The sequence below is a fragment of the Pteropus medius genome, unplaced genomic scaffold (assembly GCF_902729225.1).
Source record: "Pteropus medius unplaced genomic scaffold, Ma_sr-lr_union100, whole genome shotgun sequence".
Taxonomy (NCBI): domain Eukaryota; kingdom Metazoa; phylum Chordata; class Mammalia; order Chiroptera; family Pteropodidae; genus Pteropus; species Pteropus medius.
Window position 1 is genome coordinate 2,317,345 of NW_024346667.1, and position 23,857 is coordinate 2,341,201.

Consider the following 23,857-nt stretch of genomic DNA (forward strand, 5'->3'; position numbering starts at 1 on the left):
AAAAACAAAATGTTTTAAGCTAAATTTTACTAATATGAAATCATACTAAAGTTTAAGATGGCACTAGAACTAAATTTATGCTAAATTTATGGATCATGCTTTATTTTAAACCATGAGCTACTACCTATATGTTCATAGTCTATGCAAAACTCTCACTTTAGATAATTCTTTTGACATTCCAGGCATGCCTTGCAAACTCAACTTAAAAAAATATCCTCCCGATTTCAAGAGCTGACAGATTTATTAGTAGACGAAGCCTGTCTACTCAGTAGAAAGACAGACGAGAAGTTGGAGCAATGCTGAATTAAAGAAGGAGAACATACGCACTCTGTCCCCCAACTCGAATCACCGCAGCAAGTTGTAAATGATGTATGAAATGACAAGTTCCTGCCCAATGCACAGGAAGAATATAAATACTGCTCTGTGATCACTGCAGTGATCTGCTATTTGCTAACATTTTCTGCTTAGATGAATCAGAAAACCTCACCTCATCTACAAATCTGAAAAAGAAATGCACCCAAATGAAATGATACTCTTGTGTGAAACACTTCTCTTTTTTCCTTTTTCCTGGCTATAACGTATTGGTTGACCATTAGACATACTTATTGACTATTAGAATACTTAGGTGCTGTTGAGGAGTTTGTCTAATTTTTTTTTTTTTAATTTTAAAAAAGGAAATGTCAAAAATACATATATGACATAGAAGATACCAGAAAGCTTTCATTTCAGAGTCAACCAGACCCGAATGTGAATCCTGGTTTTGTCTGAATCCTGGGTTTGACTGTAGCTGCATGATTTTACACATTTTTTTTTTTAACTTTTCTTAGCTTCAATCTTTTCCTTTGTGAAATGCAAGCAATATATATCCACCACTCGAAGATTAAAAGTAATAACATCAGTCAAATCAGTCATGAATTCCCTAGCGTAATATTTGACAATGTCGGTACCTGTAATTTTGGGTCAATTTTTTCCTTTCTTGTTATGATGGAGGTTGCTGTTGTTCGTGGAATGAATGCTGCATTTTGAGCTAGAGTTCTTTGGTTTTGATTTTTCACTTTTTTAATTTATTAGACAATTCACTTGATCTTTCTAAATAGATATTAGTTTATTTTTAATAAAAACAAATATTAGATCCTATGAGAAAAAGATGGGATACTACACATTTTAAACTAAACTGTTAAATAAGCTTAAGGTGTTATTAATTATAACAGCATTCAGGTTTCTATGAATCTGTTCTTCAGGGATGTGAAGAGCTACGCTGTTATTTTATTCTGAAAGGACACTACGAGAATTTTCTTTGGTCAGTTTCTTCAAGGGCATATTTACTGGAAGTATCTCATAATGAATTACAGGGTGTCCTCAGAATGCAGAGGCTAAAGATGAGTGTACTGTAATTGGACTCTAGGACATCTGGTTTTACATTAAAATCAAGCTGCGATTGGCCTTTTTCTATCTTAATTCTCTCTGAATCATTCAGCTGCCCTAATTAGAGGTGGATGCTGATGTTGAGTATCTACGACAAGCCAAACCGTCCTTCCTTTCTGCATGTAGGGTGCAAGTCACCTTTGGAAAAATTAAGGCTTAGGTCCTGCTACATTTCAAATAATAACTAATACTTTTGGAAAATTATAGAACCTTTTCCCAGTAGCTAGTGTTGAAAGCAAACTCAGGCAGAAAAATTACCTCATGCCACTGATAAGAATCCACATCAAAGTCCTGCTTTCAAATGAAGTGACACTCCTATTTAAATGGACAGCTTCATATGCATAAAAATTAGATGATCACCAGAGGAAAATGAAGTAATTTTTGAAATCTAATTTAATTCATTTTATAAGACCATGAACCAAAAAAATGAAGGATATCAAGGAAAAGAAAAAAATGTATACCAACCAATAACAGGTTTCATTTCCTACTAGGAAAAAACAAACAAACAAACAAAAAACAACAACAAAAAACCCCTTAGTGCCCAGTAAGATTTGAAAAGAGAATAAGCCAATTCATTTTGATCTTGTGGCAATACTTTGAAGCTTGCTTTTTAACTTAGTCTACTTTACATTTCCAGGTGCCATGAAAGGCAATGTATGCAGAAAGTAACACCAGTGGGAATTTGGATGTTTCATTTTCCCCACTGTAGGGATGATTTGGTTCTTACTTTTTCTGAAAGCATCTTTAAAGAATTCTTCAAGCTGTCTGGAGAACGCTGGCTTGCAGAATTAAGCAGTAGGTCTGCATGGGTTGCTATCAGAGGTTGTAGTTGATTGATGTTGCTGAGAACTTCTTTTGCTTTGGCTGTGTTTTCAGGTGAATAGTAAATAAACTGGTACCCAGTACTGAAAAGACAAAGATAAAGGCAAGTTATACATGAAGCAGAAAGAATTTACAGCCCTTAATATCAGGTGGCAAATGATAAACATAACTCCAAATATCATCACTTCCTATTGAACAGTTAAAAACTGTTCCAAGAGATTTTTACCATGGCCTATGAGTTTTTTAAGTAGAATGAACAAGATATTTTTTAAGACTAGGTTAAATAAATCTAGTCTTTTTTTCAACCACTGGGACTATTCTTCATGATTACATAGGTCAAGTATTAGTATTTAAAACAAATTTGTATTAATTACTAATGAACTTGAGGCCCACAGTATGGAGGGAAAAGTTTGAGCTTTATATTCAGGGGAATCCAAATATAAATCTTGGCTCTGGCACTCATTGGCTGGGTGGCCTTGGGCAGCCTTCTGTTTCCTTTATGAGGAAGGTGAGTATAATTATCCAAATAATTCGAAGAGGTGGGTAAGACTGGTGATTATTCATGTGAAGTGCCTAAAAGAGTGCTTGACATAGAGCAAGCATTCAATGACTACTACCTAAATTTCCCCCCCACCCATGATACTTGGGGCAAAGGGAGTAAATTTTAATAGCTGAGAAATGGGGAGAAAAGAAATTAATGTCAAGTGGACATATAGAAAATTTTATTGGTTAGAAAAAGGACTTTTACAGCAGGAAAATTCCATTATGCTATTTTATCACCAGCCTTTTTATTCCTTGTGGTTTTTCATTTAACTTGTAAAAAACCTAAAATGGATTACTAGTTAGAATTACTGACTTTTATAATCATCATCCCAGAATTGGTTAAGCACGTGATAAGAGTAAAGATTCCATGGAAGGAAGGACTCTTTGGACAGTTTCATAAGGAGAGACAAAGGAGGCCTTCCGGCAGGGGAAGGAATTAGAAAATTGCCGGCCATAGGGAGAGAAAGAGAAGTCCTGTCTGGTGCGTTCACAGGGATGGTGCAAAGCTTGCCTACATCCCTCTACATCCCACTGCCCAAGCACTTTTCATAATACCTTGCAACCTCTATTGAGTATTTATTGAATATTGTCTCTATATGTACTAGCTTAATTATTCAAATTTCCATCATTCCATTTCTTATTTTCGAACAGTAGAATTCAATAAGAAAAATTAACATCTGGGAAGCTCTCCTAACCTTCCTTTATGCTAATGATTTTCAGGGAAAATACAGTTTCTTCAGGGAGACAATATCCTTTTGCAAACATATAATATTACTATTATGTTATTTAATTGTCTTTTGCACAGTGATGAAAAGAAATGTCCTTGGTTGCCTGGACTATTCATAAGACTGGACATGAAGTCGATGCGGCGTACAGGTTTATAAAAAAACACATGGTTAGTCTGTGACACTTACGAGAATCTGCTCTGTTTTGTATTATAGACATAAATGTCAGAGGCTGGAGCTTAAAAATGGAACGTACTTTGACTACTTATTATATATTTTAATGCAAACTAAAGTAAATGACAAATAATGATGGTGAGGAGGAGAAAGGAAACAACAGTCGTTGCCAATTAGCTATGTTACTTTCTGGCTCATCTAATCTTACGCAAGGCCTTTAACGAAAATCCTGAGCTGGGTTGTCCCCCTAATCATCTGTACTCAGGCTGGGTACAAAGTTCAGTCCACCACAGTCTTTGTAAGTCAAGCACTCTTGTGTTATTTTCGCAAGGAAAATTATTAAAGGTATTGCTGCCAGGGTGGAGACAATGCTTGATGCCCAGCAGCTCTGACAGCAGAGGGGACTTACTACCGACCTGACACAGAAAGCAGTGTGCAATAGCTGCTCCGTGACCCCTTTTCACTGATCTGTTCTTCTGTCGCTATAATTTGCTTCCTGGTGTCACCTTATGGTGACAAGGTGGCTCACTGTTACTTTATTCCCAAACATGACCTACGTTCATTATTTTTTATACATATTTCTTACTCTGCAAATTCCTGTAGAGTCTCCTCTCCATTTGAGCCTAACACATACATTTTCGTGATTTATTTCCCACACATTCCTAGCTCAGCAGTGCTCAAATTTTAGTAGGCATAAGATTCACTTGGGGTGAGGGCATTCTCTGGGTGTGTGTTTAAAAAAATGCAGATTCCCTGGCAACACGAGGAGATTCTGCTTCGGTAGGTAGTAGCGTCTGAAACTAGCACCTCAGGACATCCCGAGAGCAGAGCACTTTCAGAGACTCCGGCCGTCATTATTTTGACCGTGGTCCCTTCTAAACCTTTGATCATGCTACACGACAACTCTGATAAAATTTCAGTATTATTCTAAGTTCCTTATTCCTAACTTGTTCTAATTTTCATAAACTTTTTACAAGGCTACTTTTGTACTCCGCCTTTATATTCTGCACGAGATGCTCCGATTCCCTCCTCATTGTCACCTCCCGTTTCCATCGTCCTTTCATCTTTTCCCTCCCAATATACTCCCTAGCCTCTTCCTCTGCTCCCCCCAGAGCATTCTTCAATCACCGTCATGGGACAGAATCATAACTCCTGCCCCCTTCTCCTAAGTCACTCTCTGTTGGAACAGGGTTATATAGCAGGCGTGGGTTCTCCTGATTAAGTCTTTTAACAATGAGCAGTGAAGCTGAAAGATTCATTTTCTACAATAAAAGCCAATGTTGGTGTCCAGGATGACAGACTATGGCATGGAAAAAAATACCACCACTACAAAATAATTTTAAGTATACATATATTTCATCTACCTATTCAGTGTCTCACTCTTAAAACATGTCATATATTTCAACAGTTATAGCTTCTTAAATGGGAAGTTATGAGTATAATTTAATTATCGAGATAAAAAGAATATAGCTAAACTCTATTTTATAGTGGTCTAAAATTTAAATTAAATCCAAACGCTTGAATTAACTATCATCAGACAAAATCAGTAGAAGAACAAAATATTTGCTTGGACAAAAAATACTTTAAAGGATACAAATAATAGAGTAAATCATAGATAATAAAAATTGAAATTGGTTTCAAAATAGTTTTCTATTGATGAAACAAAGCGTATATGTGTACATATATACATTTTAATTTAATTTATATTTAAATCCTTTAATATCAACTAATTAGAACACACGCACACACATACACACACACACACACACACACACACACACACACACACACACACACACAAATACCCCCAAACTCTTATGTGCATGTGTGTATGTTGTCAATAGGTTGCCATATTTTGGAGATATATAGAAAAATAAAGCACGAGGTGAAATGATATTCATATTCATATATTTTAATTGCTACCAAAATATAATTAAAACAACGATTGTCTATTCTTCAGTGCATACGCCGCTTCAGTTGCTTTTCGCTGGTGCCCTGTTTCCCCATCCTCTAGTGTTGGCTTGCTCCAAGGCTCAGTCCTTGGAACTCAAATCTACATGTCCTTTCTAAATAATCTCATTTACTCTTATAGTTTAAATATCTCAATTGTGCTAACAATCCCCAAATTCGCATCTCTAGCCTAGACCTTTTTCCTGAAATCCAATTAAAAACAAAAACTCTCCTCTTCACAGCTCCAACTTATCAGGTCCCCAGTTGAGCTGCTGGTCTGCTCCCCATTCTCAGCCACCAGATCCTGCACTCTCCCCCAAACTGCTTCACAGCCTGTCCATTCGATGTGGTGTCTGTCTCTTCTCTTTCCCCCGTGTCTTTTCTCCAGTTTTTCAGAAGCTTCTGCCTTTTCTTTCTAAATACATGCAGAATCCAATCACTTATTCCCACACTCACTTCATCCTCTATCATCTTCTACCCCCACGATTATCGCAATAGCCTACAAACTGGTCTCCCTGTGTCTGTTCTTACTCTATGACATTGAAATCCGTGTCTTGTGCTTAGGTTTGAAGAAGGCAGGAGGCAGCAAAGGAAGAAATATAAAGCAGCTATTCCTCAGCATCCGGTCCACATCCTAAATTCTGGGAATTGCTCTGCCACTTAGATGCGCCTTTCTACCCCCATGCCACTGTGGCCTCCACTTCTATACCCATTTACTCAGTGCCAAGCCACTACTTTGGTAAATGGAGTAAAAAAAAATGTAAATGAGAGATAATGAACAGGCAAGGATGAGAGAGAAGGAAAAGATAGGGGTGGAGGAGCATGGACAGAGGATGAGCACAGAAAAAAATGTTTAAGTGATGTGCGTCTGTTCCTGTGGCAGAGCTAAATCTCCAGAGAAAAATCGAAGGACTATGTCCAGTTATTTATTCTTTTTCCTAACTCATCATGCACTGCTCGTAAAAAAGAGAGAGAGAGAGAGAGAGAGAGAGAGAGAGGAGAGAGAGAGAGAGAAAACCATGTGGATGATAAATGAAAATTTACACCTTAGTGTACTTGAATATACCCTTCTGGCTTCATGGACTTTAACAACGTGCTTCATGAAATTGTAGAAGGTAAAAAAAGAAAAACCTCTCTGTTTGTCCCTATGTTTCCTTTCCATTTTGTGGCTTAGAGAAAGAACTAGAAGGAAAACAGTATTTCTTTTGTTTGCCTCCTATGAATTTCATTTATATAATTCAATGAGTTACATCATCTCAACTTAAACTGATGTTTATCTTTGAAACCTCTCTTGTTAAAAATATATTAGTTTTACGTTAATTTTAGAATCAGCGTTTTGAACAAGGCTCGATTCTGCCATTTACTAGCTCTGTGGCCAGTGATGCCAATTAAGAGGGGGGGGAAAAAAAAACCCTAAAATTCATTTTGGTTCAACTTGCCCTCAAAGGAAATTTATTTTTCGACCCTGAGCAAAGTGACTCCTACTTTTCAGTCTGCAAGCTCCTATCTGTAATTTCTTAACCATTAAGATCTCTTTTCTCTATATATCTTTTCCTTAGCCCTATACTCGCTCTCATAAAAATTTCCCAGGCACCATTATATGACCTTTAAATAAACAAAGTCCATGTGTTTTCACTTCCTTCCATGGCCTATTCTCATTTATCTCTAAATCCACTTGCCCCGATTTCCTTCGCCAACTTCCAAGGGGCTGGTCAGTTTAGTTCTATTTCTCTCTGTTTGGCATCCGGTATTTTCATGCTCACTCCTCTATGAAAGTGTGATGGAGTTAACACCCAAACCACGTCTACCAATTCCTCCCATCTAAAAACTTTCTCAACTCCAACCTCGACTTTAAACATTCAAGTAGCTAATCAAACTACGGGGTAAGATAAGGTCCAACAGTCGAAACCATTCCTGAATGTACGGCAAAAGCAAACGTTCCCTTGATCACGAATGGGCATGAGGGACTTTTATGGGGTGATGGAAATGTCTTAAAATTGGATTGTGATGATGACTACACAGCTCTAGAAACTTACTAAAAATCTTTGAATTGCACACTTTTAATAGGTCGGTTGTGTGGTATGCAAATTACACTACTTAAGCAGAGAGTACAATGGTTGCCAGGGGCTGGGGGAAGAAAAATGGGGAGACGCTGGTCAAGGAGTACAAAGTTTCAGTGATGCAGGAGGTGTAATTCCTGGGGAATCTACGGTACAGCAGGGTGACTACAGTTAATCGTACTGTATTTTATGCTTGAAATTTACTAAGAGGGTAGATCTTAAGTGTTCTCACCACAGAAACAAAGGAAAAAAGAGAACGGTAACTATGGGAGATGATGGATAGGCTAATTATCTCAATTGGGTAATTATTTCACAATGTATGAATATATCAAAACATCAAGTTATACGCCTTGAATATGTAAAAATTTTATTTGTCAATTATACCTTAATAAAGCTGGAGAAAAACAAAAGCAAATGTTTTCAGTACATGATATTATAGTGATTATGAATCTGGGATAAAAATACAGAAAACAGAAGGCATTTTAGGTTCATTTTAATTTTTGTCCCTGTTAAATCTGTTATTTTTTATGGAGGGTGTCTAATCAAGCCATTAATTTACAATGTAGAATTAACTCAAATAATCCAAATCAACTCCTCTCTCTTTCTCTCTCTCTCTCTCCTTCTCTCTCTTTCCCAACCTCCACCTCTATCTTTCTCTTCTTCTTCTTCTTTTTCTTTTTCTCATTTTAATAGCTAATAATTATTAAGTCTATACTATAGGCCTAGTATTATGCTAAATTCTTTTCTGCGATTATTTTATTTAATCTTGACAACAATTCTCTGAAGGACAAATATTATTCCATTATGCAGATATGGAAATTGAAGTCTGGGTGGTTAGGTAATTTGGCCTGGATCATGCAACTAGTATAGATGAGAGAACCAGTGCTCAAACTCGAGTCTTTATTATTACTTGGTTTGAACTCTTAATTATGTTTTACAACCTCATGAACATAGTATTGAGCAATTTTAAATTTGAAAAAGATATAAAAACACAGGAAACATCTTTTATTTAGCAACATAATGGTGGGTACAGCCAAATAATATTAAAATAAAATATAATTAAAGAAGTTCTCATCTTCTAGTTAAAACGGAGCTCATTAGAAAAGATATATGATTGTATTTTATAACACAGATTAGACTAAAGAAAGAATCTGAAAATCATCTTGCAGTAAATTGCTTTCAGCAAATATTTAAGGAGCGCTATTTGGTCAATGCAATGAGGAAAGCGAAAGGCCAGAGGTAGCCAGCAAGATAATCAGTGGATGAGAAGGATGATGCCTGTCCTCTAGATGCCACTGCCAGGACTGGTAGCAGAGGGGAAGAAAAAGGGGTAACTCTTTTGCATATCTTTTTCCCACAAGACCTTGCAAACCCAAGGCCATATATTCTTGGCGCGGGCAAACATCCTCTGGAGTGATTCTAGTTGCAAGGCTTGCTCACTAACCACTCAGCAGTCCAGCTTCTCACATGCCTGAGAGCTCAGGCAGTCACTTAAAAGCGATGTAAAAGGATGTCACATTGCATCTCACTTTTCTGGGTGTTTGTAGTTGGAGATTTTTTTTTAACATCACCAAGTTTTCCATATTTGCTGCAAGTAGGAGTGGCAAAAGGGTTTTACAAAGACATTTCTCTTATTCTAAAACAAGATAAAAAGGAGAGATAGCAAACAAAACAATCCTAAAAGAAATAAAACTCTATATCTATCTGTATCACTCTAAGTAAACTTATTACCCTTTGAAAACATTCACCATTATGTTTAGATTGATATCTTCTGTATACATACAATATTATGTTTTCTTTCAGGCATATTTTTTTATATACATCCCTACATACCTCATAATGCACTTACTAATTGAAATGACTATATGGTGTTCTACGTTAGTGACAGTATAGTTTGCTTATTCATTCATTCAAGATGTTTCTAATATTTTATTATTATAATAGAATCTAAAACATCTTTGAAAAAATTCTTTTTATTTTATCATTTTTATTGTAGGTATAATCCTAAATAAATGGTTTTCTTCACTTGATCTTAACCAAAGGGCTGAGAAGCAATTACAAATGGTTTTCTTGAGGTGTTGGGACGGCTGCAGATAGAGAACCAATAAGACTAAAGTCTTAGAAATATTTCTACTGATGACTGTAGAGAGCAATTTCAGGCAGATTAAAATAGTAACCGATCTGAGTGCAAATCACCACATAGATTCGTGTGTTGTTTAATAGTACAGATGAAGTAATTTACTTTTAAAATCATCTTCTCATAAAAGCCCAGAAGAAATTGAATGGAGCAACTTTTTAAATTTTTCTATCTGGCGAGTAGCAAAATCAATTCCTAGAAAGGTCATCTGTAACTAATATTATTAGTTAGAACTAACAGTGTTCATTTATTAAGATCATGGGTTTTGTGTTGAATATCTACTGATGGCATGAGGGTGAATGAGTATGGAAGAAGAATTTGAGGGTGAGGATAGATCTCTAATTTTATAGCTCTGGCTCTGTCATTATCAGTATGGGTGATTCAATCTTCGGGTCACGGTATTCTCATCAATAAAATAAATATGGGAATTTGTGATCTCTGAGATTCTCTGCTACTTCTAAAATTTAAAAGATTCTTTACTGAGAAAAAAGCATAGAGTCAACAAAATGATTTTCTTGTTTCCCAAAACTTTTCATATTGAATAGGGACAACTGACTTTATTATAGCTAAACAAAGAAAACAAATGGCTGATATCCTATACTTCCTTTCCTAGTGGCCTTGACATTTATTCAATTATAGAAACCAGAAACCTAAGAATCTTTCAACCTTTCCCAGTCTCCCTCAAGTCCTCATCCAGTTGGATTTAAATCCTATATAAGTTTCCTAAAAATCCTCTTTAACTTAGCAGTCATCATTTCCTTTCATTATCACTATCATAATAGTCTAATTGTTCAGTTCTCTGCATATTGTCATTTAATATGCAAATCTGATCATATTAATCTTCAGATAAAAACCTGTCATGGCCTATAGGATGAGTTGCCAGAATTGATATAGCAAACAAGTGGCTTCAGATTCTCTCTCTCTCTCTCTATCTCTCTATCTCTCTCTCTTTCTCTTTCTCTTCTCCCTCCCTCTCTCTCTCTTTCCCTCCATTTCTCTCCCAGCTGTTTTATGTTCCTGGAGTTTCTGAGCCAAGGTGCAGTGAATGGCACCACCATACCCAGGTGTGCTGCACAGAATGCATAGAAGTTGGAAATTTTGATACCTCAGATTTTTACCTCCCACTCCAAACAAACACACAAAATCCAAACGATTGCCAAGCCCTCCTGAATATCTCTGGAGCCAATCTCTTTCTCTCCATCTCTGCTAACACCGCCTTGGGCCAAGCCACCTTGATCCTCTAACAGGCTTCTCACAATAACTACTTATCGCAGGTTACCGCCTAAGCAGGATCTTGCAATAACATCATTTTTTTTCTCATGTTACACAATCCAATTCTGTGATTTTTCCATGACATAGATCCCATACGCACTATTTTTTTAAAAAAAGTTAGCATCTTTACTATAATCCTGAAAAGAATGAGATAGTCTACAGTTAGTTTCTAAACTCTGGAAAATACAGTATTTTTTATTTTCTGAACATCTATTTGTAGATGACTTTTTTTTTTCCTGCTGTTCACTGCCTTTGGAATGATGGATATTAAATATCTAAGCTAACAAAGAGCTTTAAAAAAATACACTAGAAATCACTCAGTGTTTAACGTGAGTACAAAGTCTTCCTTCGATTAAAAGCATACTAGTTGAGATGACATAATTGTGTCATAGTTTAAAACAATTTTTAGTTTACGGTGAAGGAGAAATGCAACTCCTGATTTACAGAAAATAAGTCCTCAAACCATAATACCTTTCCATATTTAGTTTTTTAATGTAAGCAGTAAAAAGGTTTCTTTCTGTAATTTGCTTATTAGATTTCACATTTTATCCTTTAAATTCTAATCTCTCTGTTGATTAACTTTTTCTTCTTAGATAAAACCAGAAGTCATATCTTAATAACTGTGTGAAATTAAAACATTTAATTGTAAAGTCAAAATATCTGAATGATCTTCTCGAGAAATAATGATAATATACTTAATGCCATTCCTCAAAATCTCAAGATTCTAACCCTCTTTCTAATAATCTAATCATTTCAAGAGAAATCAGTCACATCTATCGTGCAGATATGGAAACTGAAGGGTGAGAAGTTCAATGGCTTTCTAAAAATCCCACAATTAAGATTGATTATGTGGTTTTATTTTCACATACTGTTCTCTTCACCAAATTTATTATCACTGTAAATTCTAGGTCATTTCGCAAACTTATTTTCATTTACAATTAAAGTCATTTGATTTAAAGGAAAGACTTAATTTTTAAGAATTCTGACATTGGCAGCAAGGTGGGAGACCTCGAGGCTTTCAAGGAAGGCCAAGTGCTAGGCGCCAGTCCAGGCCTTGTCCAGCTCTTTGCCATCTGGCTCCAACCCGGCCGGAGTGCCGGGACTGCTTGGCTATGGGCTTTGGCAGGGCTGGTGCCACCCAGCAAGGGCTGACTGACAGCTGCCAGTCTGGAGGTGTTCCTACATCTGTGCAGAATTTAGCACCTCGTGCTGCTGTGGCTGCTGCTGCTCCGGCTGTTGCACCTTACAAGTAGCCTCCCGTGTCCACAGCCCTCACCCTGCCACACAGCCTCTGCAGGCACCCCGGCCTGCGGTCCACGTGCAGGGGCAGGAGCCCCCGACCGCTTCGGTGCTGGCCGCAGCATCGCCTCAAGAACGGAAGCAGACGCTGGGAGAATGTTTGTCCCCGCTCATCCAAACCATGCATTCGAACCTGGCCGGGGAGATTTGGGGAATACTGCTGGGGACCGACAATGCCGAGGTGCTGCTCAGGCTGTCGTCTTCGGAGTCTCGCTCCAAGGTGGACGAGGCTGTGGCGGTTCTGCAGCTCACCAAGCCAAGAAAGGAGCTGCCTGCTCCTGGGGACGTTGTCGCAGCTGCTACCTCTTAGACAAGAGGGACCGATTCGAAAGCCAAATAACCCCTCGTGGAATTCGGCTCAAGGTTTGAAGAATTCCTAGCTTGTCCTATGGATCTTAACACCGAGAACCGCAAATTGCAAATTTAATAGGTCATTTTTTTTTTCAGAAGGTCAATTATGAAGCACCTAGAATTTTTCAATTAATTAAAAGAATATATTCTCTGGGTTCTGCTGTGACCAAGACAGAGTTAACTATATTTTTTTTCTACTGTGGGTTTTGATTTTCCCCCCCAGAAATTGCTTTTTCTGATTTACCCAAGTTTAAGTTTCTCAATAAAGAAACAGATCTCCATACAAAAAAAAAAAGAAAATTCTGCACTGTCACACTATACACAGTGCTTCTTGCCTAAACTTCAGATCATACTTTGCTTCCCAAGCTTTTGGGGATGTAGATGATTGGAAGAATGTCACTGACTTTTAAATGTTAAAGTCACCACTGAATTACTAATATTGAACCAGATTTTAGGTTGGCTATTTTTATAAAAATTATCACCTTTCTCCTTTCAGAACACATAAAAGTTTGTTTGTTTGTTTGTTTAATGTGAGGTGTAAACAAACACGAACATTCTAGTACCTGACAAACGGCTGTTTATAAAGCCTAGAAGACATTTACACGAATGCCTCTATGTTCCTGTTTCTTAATTTTACAAACATCTGTGGTGTCTCTGTTACCTAATTCATTCACATCGATCTCTTCAGGCAGAGAAGTGATACTCTCAGCACAGGCAATCCTTCCATTGCTCTCGGTCACTCCCTCATACACTTATTAGCTCAAGAAACACTCATCGAGTTAGTTCCCGTGGACACTGTGGTAAACCAGAAAGACACAGTCCACGGACCTTCACGATACACACTCTGGAGGGGAAGACGGACCATTAGGGATGTTTGTGCACTGGAGGCTGAAAGCAGATGTGGTCTAGCCAAGGAGTCGCAGGCAGAAGCAAAACCGAGGAAGTTCAGTTTGGTTCACTCTGGAGGGTGGTGTGAGAGAAAGAGATGATGGTGTGAGTGGTGAGACCAGGCTGGAGAAGAGAGAGGGGCCAGAGGACACGTGAATATGCTCTGCACCTCGTACTCTCTACTCCAGGCCAGAGGCCGCTAAGATATGTTTAAAATTATGAAATCACTAGATTATATTTGTCTTTTAGAAATATTACTCCAACCAAGATGAGAGACAGCCTGGAAAGAGGGGGAGCGATTAAGAGATTGAGCAGTAGACATTCAAAGGATGGTGTTTCTATGGGTTAGGATTATCCCAAGCCATAATTCATTATTGAAATGAATGACTTCCTGAGAAATAAGAAGATAGCACTGACAGAACTAATTTTTTTTTTTTGGAAGTGGAAGCAAGGGGAAAAAAGCGATCAAGAATTTCTAGTGTCTCAATTGAACATCTAGGTGAATGGTGGTAACTTTTACTGAGAAAAAGAATCCTCAAAAGAAGTCTAAGGGTACGGGGGTGAGAGATGACATAATATGTCGACTGTGAGGTGTTTGGGTGATACCATTAATGAGAAAGCTGTCTGCTAGATGGTCGTATACGTGTCTGGACCTCATACTGAGCCATATCTGGGCTTAACTCAGAGATGGTGTATAAAGGACTGTGCTCATGAATATGTGGGCAATTAGGCATCTTACACACATTGGTACAACTTTTTGGGGGGAATAATATGGCAGCATCTCTAAAATTTAACCACCTCAAGTAGGAAATTCCATTTTTAAGAATTTATCAGAAAGAAACACAAATTTTCAAGGACATAAGAATAAGGGTATACCTTATAAACACAAGTGATTAAAATAAAAAATCAGAAGCAATCTAAATGACCATCAATATTGTATTGGTCAGATAATTATTCAATCAATAAAATCATGCTTCGCTTTTAGAAAAAAATTAGGTCTACACGTATTAAAATTTAAAGTTGTCGAAACATTTTTTGAGTGAAAATATACTTGTTTACATATTTTGCATAAATGGTAGCTAAAATTTATTAAGGCTCCACTATGTGTCGGGTAGCATTGTAAAATTTTTGGTGTATATGAAATCATTAAGGTTTCAGAGCAAACCTATGAGGTAAGCATAGCATTTCCATGATACAAATGATGAAACTAAGGTATAAAGAGGGAAGGTCATTGGACTAAGGTCACAAGACCAGCAAGTGGCCAAGCCAGGATTTAATCCATATAGGGAGTGAAGTCTATGAATTTGATGTGGAAGTTTCTGCCTTGCCACAGAATGCGGGCCAGAAAAATTAAGCCGTGTTATAAAAAAATCAAGAACATGACATTCCCATGGCCTGAGTTTGCAGACTAAGAGTCATAACCACTGAAAACTCAAATGGTTGGCTATTTAGAAGGAATTGCACAGGGAAATACATTAAAACCTTCCAATTGGTTTATTCTAGGGAGGGAGAATGAAAAGGCAGGCTTTTCATTTTTTATGCTTCTTTATTCTTGGAATTTGGGAGCTACAAGCACATTTTATTTGTATAGTTAAAAAGGGAACGAAGGAGAAAAGCTGCATTACGAATTCATTTAGTATCATATGCAACTCAGCAAAACCCTTTCCATTCCTTTGTATCACATTTAGTTCAGTGCTTTGAAAGCCTCATCATTTAGTCTGTGCAGTGTGCCCAAGTCTCAACATGACTAATTAAAAATATTTTATTCTCTCTGTACTCCAAGCTATAAGAGATAAAACCCACTTACTCTTGAAGATTTAATGTTGTGTGCAGAGAGCTGCATGCAGGGCAGTGCACAAGCAAAATAACAGCCTGATATGTCCTTCTGGCAGCCTGGGCTGTGTATTTGCTCAGATAAGGACTGAGCTGAGAGCTAACAGTGGCCAAGGAGGAACCGACTCATAGAAAGAACAGAATATACCGCCAAGGAATCAAGTTATAATCTGCACAAAGATTTAAATTTCTATTTCCTTGAAAATGACATATTGTCAGCTACTGGACATAGTTCGAAAGAAAAAAAAATGTGGATAAGGCTTCTATTTATAGTTATGCTTATTTCCATCAGGCTTATGTGATACTTATTTTTTTTTATTTTTGGTGATATAAAATATTATTTTCAAAAGATAAGAAAATATTTGAAAATGAGTGGGACATGAATTTCAGCCATTAACTATAAGACTGATATTTTTAAAGACTAGTTTGGGTATATTGGGCATGACTTCTAAAGAACCACAGAGATAATTTTAAATGGAGAGCATTGAATTTACATACTTTGAAGAATTAGTTATTTTAATCCATTTGAAAAAATTTTAATTTATAACAGAAAAAAACACATGAAAATGTAGATTATAAGTGGAAAACCAAACTAGAAGAGACTGGACCAGTCCTCCACTAGTAACTGTCTTGTTAAGGAGAGGACAGTGTGTAATTTTAATCTCTTCCTTTTTACTTTTCTACATTTTCTAATAAATACATTTGCAAAACTAGAAAACAATCAATAGAGAGTATTTATTAAAATATATATTGTCGAAAAATCAAAAATATTTCTACTTAAAAGATTTATGACATGACCTCAGACTAAACTGCTCTGTCAAGTTTCTGAGAGAAATCTAGAGACCAGGCTAGAGACAGAGAACGACTTTATAGTAGGGGAAAAAACATAGGCTCCCTAAATCAAAATACGGATGCAGTCTTACTACTTTCATTAAATATATCTGAATCATTCATTCCTTTCCATTAAAAAAAGCAAAAACAAAAACCTTTAGTTTTAAGCATGAAAGTGAAGAGTTTTAAAACAAATATTTTTGTAACTCCTGCCTAGTCTGCTCACGTTACTGGAGAGAGTATATAAAGAGAAACACTGAGTAACTCTGACAGTTTTGCTTAGACACCTCAGCTCTACATTATTATCTTAAAAATGTGAGTGTGTGTTTTTTGCCTCCCCTGCCAAATTAAGCAGTGGTTAGTGATTCCATCACAAGAATATGTTTCAAAGGTTTTGCATCCAGTTCACCCATTTCCAGTTTATTGGATGTCTGCTAGACTGTAGGCTGTAGAGAGCTCCCTGATGCAATATTTTCCATTTTATCTAAGACATCTCCTATTTATAATAGAGAATGAGGAAATATCTACTTGTATTTCTCCTTGAAAATGTTCCTCAGAGTTTTCACCATATGATTATGTAACCACTGATCTCATAAAAAAGCAAGACTGATTTGTTTAACTCTGTATTATCATTTTACTTTCCTTCAGAAAATTCACTCAAATTCTAATATAGATTCGAGTTGTTGTAGGTTCAAGGACACCCTGAGATATTTCTATTAGTAAAAATTCAGTTCATTTTCCTTATGACTTTCCCAAATGATTTTTTTTCTTTCTTTCGTTTGAAATTGTAGGGCATTAAATGTTGATTATGGTCATCTGAAAGATGGGGGTAGGTGGAAAAATCAGGGTACATATTCAAGGCAGGGTAGATTTTCATGTGATGTTAGGATCCTGTACAGGGAGTTAGTTGTGAGTTCTTCCAAATGAATAGGGAGATGGCAGGGAATAAACGTTCCCAAGAAGAGTTAACACTGTTCCTCATTGGCTTTTTCTTCTTATTTACAAAGGCTCTTGGTTTTTATGAGATGTTTTTTTTTATCTTAATGAAAAGGCTACGCTTTCAGGTCATGATCCTACTCAATAAAAGTCCTGGCTGATCCTGAAGTTCTTGGTGAAATGAGAAAAGATCAAAGCAGGTGAAACAAATGTTGTAATTTCTCCCTTTCTTTAAACAATACTGAAAGTAAAAAATTGATTTATATTTTGAGGAAAAAAATCCACAGGCTTTCAAATAGTGTCTTAGGTAAATCTCTGACTCCAGGAACACATGGACATTTGACGTAACAGATGAATGCCTGGATTACAAACATCCTTCCTAGTCTTTAAATAAAATGTCTAATTAGGGTGCTAGTTCTTCTAGAAAAGTCTCATGTATACAGCATGAAAACCTCTATAATATGCTCAAATTTATTTGTTTGGCTGTTACTCAGGTCCAAGTTTTCCCTGGTCAAAATTCTTATAGCTTTATTCCCATCTTTGGTTCTATTTTGCAACTGTTGAATCAGTTTGGGATTCTTTAAACAAAAATTTCCAGTAAGTGAGTCGTAATATTTTTTTTTATTACAATAAATATTCCTTTATGTAGATTTTCTTTCCTCTTGATACATAAAAATTGACGTTTTACACATTTTTCAAGTATAATTCATCTGCGTCATTATTCCCGTCTCTGTTCTCCACACCCTTCATCTGCCTTCTCCCAGAGCAATTCACTTACATCGTTGTCAGTGGTTTTCAACTGTATATTAGTCTCACCTGGGAAGCTTGTACAATATACCAACACCTGGGCTTCATTCCCAGGCCTTCCACTGAGGTTGTCTTGGGTGACATCATGGAATGGATAATTGTTTTAAAGCTGCAAAAGTGATTCTGAAGTACAGCCAAGGTTGAGAATTGCTGCTCTATATATCGATCTTATTTTATTATGATTATTCGTGAAACTTTATCTCTCATTGGAGTCTTCAGCACTTTCAATCAGAGACTATATCTGATTCATATGTGAATCCAATGCCTGTTGAACTTGACCTATGGAATGCTTGTATGCGAAGTACTCTGTGGAGCACTTTCTAGAGGACCCGCGATTCAAGAGAACGACATCTCTTACTCAAGGATATCACAAACTGTGCCGGAAGTAGCAAATAACAAACCTAATACACGGTAATTGTGACCTACTAAGGCTACAAGAGGAGTGAAAATAAAATATGGGGACAGACAGTCAAATCAACTTGAGAAATCAGGAAGACACAATGGAGTAAGTGGGATCTTAGGAATGACCATGTGTAAAATTTTAAATAGGATTATGTATATGGTTTTGACAGAAAGGAATGGAAAAAGTAAGATGAGAGTAGAAATATTTCCTGTGAAAGGGAATGGAGTGAGGAAAGGGGAAGAGGTAGGAAAGTGTATTGTCCATGCAGGAAAATTTGACAGCATCTAATAAGCGAACTACAGGAGAAGGAAGTGATGAAGGTAGAAATCTCACCGTGGGGTGAGATCATGGAGGCTTTGAATACCAAGTGCAAGTATGTGAGCGCAGACTCCTTGATGGTTTCCAAGTGGCGGAGTGATGTACTCAGATATTTGTGCTTTAAAAGAATCAATCTTCCACATCAGTCATCTTGTAGCCTTTAAAATATGTTTTGTTGTGATCTGAATTGCATTATATGAATACTCTAAGCAAGGCTTTCTTATGCTAAAATCCTTTTCTTTATGTGGTCAATGTATTCATCCAATAATAGATCACTAAGGAGCAGACATAAATTACATCTGTTCTCAGGTGACAGTATTTCACTGGCTTAGCTGAGAAGAAAATAAATGAAGATGAAGAAGTACAATGGCTGTAGTAGTTCTCCTAAAAACTGGCCTAAAAAAAGACTTGACTCTCTTTAGGGGCGGTGGGGGGTTGGGGGAGGGTATCAAAAATAAAAAATAAAAAAGAGGCAAAGAAAACTTCTTTCACTATGTGATTTTCTGCATTGCCCAGTGTAAACTTGTAAGTCTAAATTACTCGTTTCATAGTCATATTTACTCCTCTATTACTGCTTTTGACTAACAAATGCAATATTCATGGCTGAAAAAGTTTGTGGGAAAATGATTTGCATAGTGTGATATCACTTTGGGCAAGAAGTCTTTGCTCAGGTCGGCTCTTAACTTGATGAGGACAGGCTGATACTATACTCATCTGTACATTGCCTCTGCAAGCCATATTTGTCCCATACCACTACCCTATGAAGAATACTTTTAAAATATACACCAACTTATTTTTTAATTAAAATATTGTATTTTATCAACAAAGTTATCAATAAACAATAGGATCTATAACACACATAAAAACCTAAAGCAAATCAATGTTTACAAGCATTAGACACACTTTTGTCTATATTGTAAATTTGATCCTAGGCTATGTGTGTCTCTCTGTGTATATAAATATATCAATGAGGTGGAGAATAGTGACGAATTCAGATATTCATGCAGATATTTAAAACTCAAGAAATTTTATTCAGAGTCTAGCCATACAACTCAACATTTTTCTTTGCCAGTAGCATATAGTGCTATTTTATGAAATTATAGGGTATTATGTTTCTCGTTTCACATACTGATGCTTTATATGGTCAACTATATCCTGGGTGCCCTGTGAACAGTTTTCATTCTTCTAATTGTTATGCTCTTTAAAATTTGAGAAAACAGATTAAGTAAATTCTCAAGGTAGAGCCTTCAAGTTCTGGACAAGATGGAATAAAAACAACCTATATTACTTCTGCTAATCACACACACACACAATGCTCTAGACAAAACATGTAAGTCATTTATCAGAAGATTTTAAGAGATGAGGAAAAGAAGGCACATCAGCTACGAGCCTTAATGACAGTGAGTTCCATGGGTTTCTTCTCTTGCTTCCCATATATCTCAACTTGGGTGCTAGAGAAGCCCTCAATGCAGCAAAATGCCAACTAAAAATAGCATCCCATAGAAGCCAAAGGACTCGTAGAAGAGGGACAGAACAGAACAGAAAACTTTTAACTGTACTTGTGTATGCTGGGGGCAAATATCATGAAAAGGCAGTATCCCTTCCCCACTCAAAGGATGTGCAGCAGGGGGTCAGCGAGAAACATCACCCCCAGTGGAGCTCATGGGCAGAAATCTATTTCCACGCTCATTCTCATTTCAGTAAAGAGACGGCATCCCTTTCCCCATGGGATCTGTGACTGAGCTGCCTTCTAAACCCCATGAATTAAACTGGAGGTGCCTCTCCCTTCACAGCCCCTGGTTTGAACTTGACTTTCACTCCCTGTTGCAATGATAAGACAACGGAACAGCTTTCTGCAGCAGCGGGGTTTGGGGGAGGGCGTGACTACATGACCTGAAGGAGTGGAGGAGTTTCATCGTAGTATGAGAACAGTTCTTGATGACGATTATGGTCGTGATTACTTTAACCTATACCTGTGACACCATTTCATGGTAGTATATATCCTCCCACCACCAAAACAAAACAAAACAAAAAAACACAACCTAAAAAACTGGAAAAATCTGAATAGCGACTGTAGCTGAGTTAATAGTATTGTACCACAGTCTATTTCTTTGAAATAAGAGAAAAATTAAAATGCGGAAGCATTGTTATTTTATATAATTTATAAAATAGTATATCAGTTATTCAATTCTAACTCCCCTTTAATGCTTTTGTTCTGAACATCTGAACACCTAATAACAATGTGTTATGTGATAAATGAGATAATTCTGTAAAATAAAAGAAGATTCTGGTTTTGCCGCTCAGATTTTCTAATACTATTACCAACACAATTATGACTACAGAGTAACCATTTCCCCTAACTTTCAAAATGCAGGTTCTTAATCTAAGAAAAGTAACTACTTGAAAAGAAAAGTAAAATTACCCTTCGTACTTGGATAATACTCTTTTCGGTTTACGTGAGTATAGTCAAAGCCAGAGAATGTAACAGGATAAATGTGATTAGTCTGTACATGGGGGATAAACTACTGATGCAATATTTTAAAGTTGCCAAAAAAAAAGTTGAGAAAGTATATTAGAATTATAAATAACAGTGTGGGGTTTTGTGTCATGCCTTTTCTCTAAGAGAGTGTTACCTCTTTTAATCTCATTACTCAACTGATAGAGTTCCATACTGATGTCTCTTTTTCAAATGGCACAATTAAATAACAGAAGTTATATGCCTGGCCTAACACCACAGTGGACATCACTCATATGGTCAGAGTCACAGATTAGGACTCGTGATAGCCATTAGGTGTCTTTGGCTTTACAGTTAGAGTATGTTTTCAACTAAATCTCTATCTGAATTCCTTTGAATGAGAATAATTGATATTAGAATATTATTTTTTAGTAGCTTGGCTTCCAGAACAATTTTCTGCCAGCACAGAGCTACTCTATAAGCAACACATTTATTCTAATTTAATTTCTGCTCAAGCGTTTTTTTGGAAATTCAACAACTTTAAGATACTAAATGGGTTGAGATGCAAGAACTATTCATTGTGATGGACCAAGCTTCTTTATTCTAAATATGTATAACCTCCCCCAAAGGAAGATAATATCATCGATGCAACCTAATCATTACTTACTTTCTTCTTTCCGTTTCAAATCTGTGGAGTAGTTTGCGAAGACCACCATTCTTAAATCCCTGGAAATGGGCGGCTGGGGCTCCCACGGTGATGACGTCATAGAGAGCATCTGTAACGGGAATGGATGAGGAGATGAGCACTTTGCAAACATATTTTCCCCAGCATGTTGTTTGCACTGAAGCATACACACTGTTGAAAGTTTGAGACATTATTCTGTTTAATTTTTCAGGAATAACTATGAACTCGCGTCTCAAGAGGGCAAGAGGAGCTAATCAATCTTTCTAAAAGCCACCTGTGCACCTAAACAAGTTATAATATTTCCTTGATTTATGACTACATCTTAATTATATGCTACTGTGTAGAACAGTATGTTCTTTCATTCTTCTGTTACTTACTGAGATAACATGTTAATTGGTCTTTTGAGTATTTTACTTTGTGGAGTTTTGCATCATTTAATTTGCAATCATATTGAAATTCAACAATAAGGAACAATCTTTTAACCAAAATTTACAGAGAAAAGAACCAAAACATTAAGGCATTTCGGTTCAAGGGCAGAACAGTACTGGGATATTTTTTAAAAATCTATATAGTTTCCTGCCTGTGTATACTAAATCTTACACAATTTTAACGCATGTTTTTGTAATTTTCTTAGGTGACAGAAGGAATACACAAAATGCGTCTTGATCTATTTTCTAGCAAGATACTTTTTTTAAAACAAAAAATCTATACATTTAAATTGAAACTCAATAATTTGATTTGAAAACCATCAAGTTTCATACATATTAAGTTTATGGCTTCAAAACATGCCATCATTCTTACATACTAATGAAAAGTATCCCCATAAGAAGGAAGACAGAGTGAGTGCCCTCTTGTTAAACTACATTTTATTTGAGAAATATAATTTCACAGTAGATCCTTTTCAAATTGATTTTGCTATTGACACATTGGCTATTTTTCATATCTCATTTACAGGGAATACAAAAAATTATTTTATTAGCTTTAGGTAAACACCATAACTTCTCCATAGTGGTTCGATCTAATTGTACCTGTAATATTTTTCTTAATAAAAAATGTCTTCAAGAGAAAGACCTCAGCAGCATTCAGAGAACTCAGGTCACAAAAAATAGAATACAATCCAAACCAACACATCAGTAAAGCAGATATAGAACAATCACTGGAGCAGTAATCTCTTGTCCTTTTAAAAAGTCGCTAATACACTAGTGATAAGCTTTTCTTAAAATAGCAGAATATAGACTTGCGTAAAATTTAAAGATCTTTTTTTTTTTTGTCCAGGGGAATTTTTTGTCCAGGGATTGAAAAAAGGGTTTCAGGTGTCCATGAAGAAACACAAATTGTATAAGTGCATCTGTTCTACTTCATGGAAAGGGGTCACAGCTTTCTCAAATGGTCATGAGATCATCCAAAAGCTAACAGCGCTAACTTCTAGCCCACCTTCATTAATCTGATGGGAATTCTGACGACCTTGAGAAGTTACCTGCTTTGTCTAAAGTTTCAAAGGCCTTAGACCCAAGGTCTTCAGACTTCTTTCTACTCCAACGATGGAGAGCCAGAGGTTTGAGTGACTGACTGGAAAAACCTCATCACGGGCTCTGGATACCTGCTTTGCCACCGAGAAATTGCGTGGCATTGGGAAAATTACTTAACCTCTTTATGTCTGTTTCCTCGGCTAGAAAATGGAATTGAAAGTAGTTGAAAGTGGTAAGCATTTGGTATTCTCTACGATGATTATTTTTTCTACAAAAAAGTAATTCCGCCAATTAAGCAAAGAAAGGTGATATTTTAACTTTGACTTATTTCTCCATAAACTTTTCAGTCTGAAAAGGAGAGTGATATTGAGGTGCAATGTTCTGAACAGAATCAATTCCTCTGTTAATTTAAGCTAAATGCAAAAAGAAGAATCATCACGATGCTGCAGTGAAATACTCTGCATTTCTGTCAAC

General features: G+C 36.5%; 1 protein-coding gene across 10 annotated transcripts in view; it reads right to left on the bottom strand.

Moving 5' to 3' along the window:
* INPP4B (inositol polyphosphate-4-phosphatase type II B) overlaps positions 1–23,857 on the bottom strand; it is a 557,518-nt gene that overhangs the window by 97,422 nt on the left and 436,239 nt on the right. For all 10 annotated transcript variants that reach the window (XM_039875840.1, XM_039875842.1, XM_039875841.1 and 7 more), the window contains 2 exons: positions 21,897–22,005; positions 2,153–2,330 (listed from right to left, as the gene is read on the bottom strand). In XM_039875840.1, coding sequence (XP_039731774.1) covers positions 2,153–2,330; positions 21,897–22,005 — 287 coding nt within the window. The remainder of the gene's footprint in view (positions 1–2,152; positions 2,331–21,896; positions 22,006–23,857) is intronic.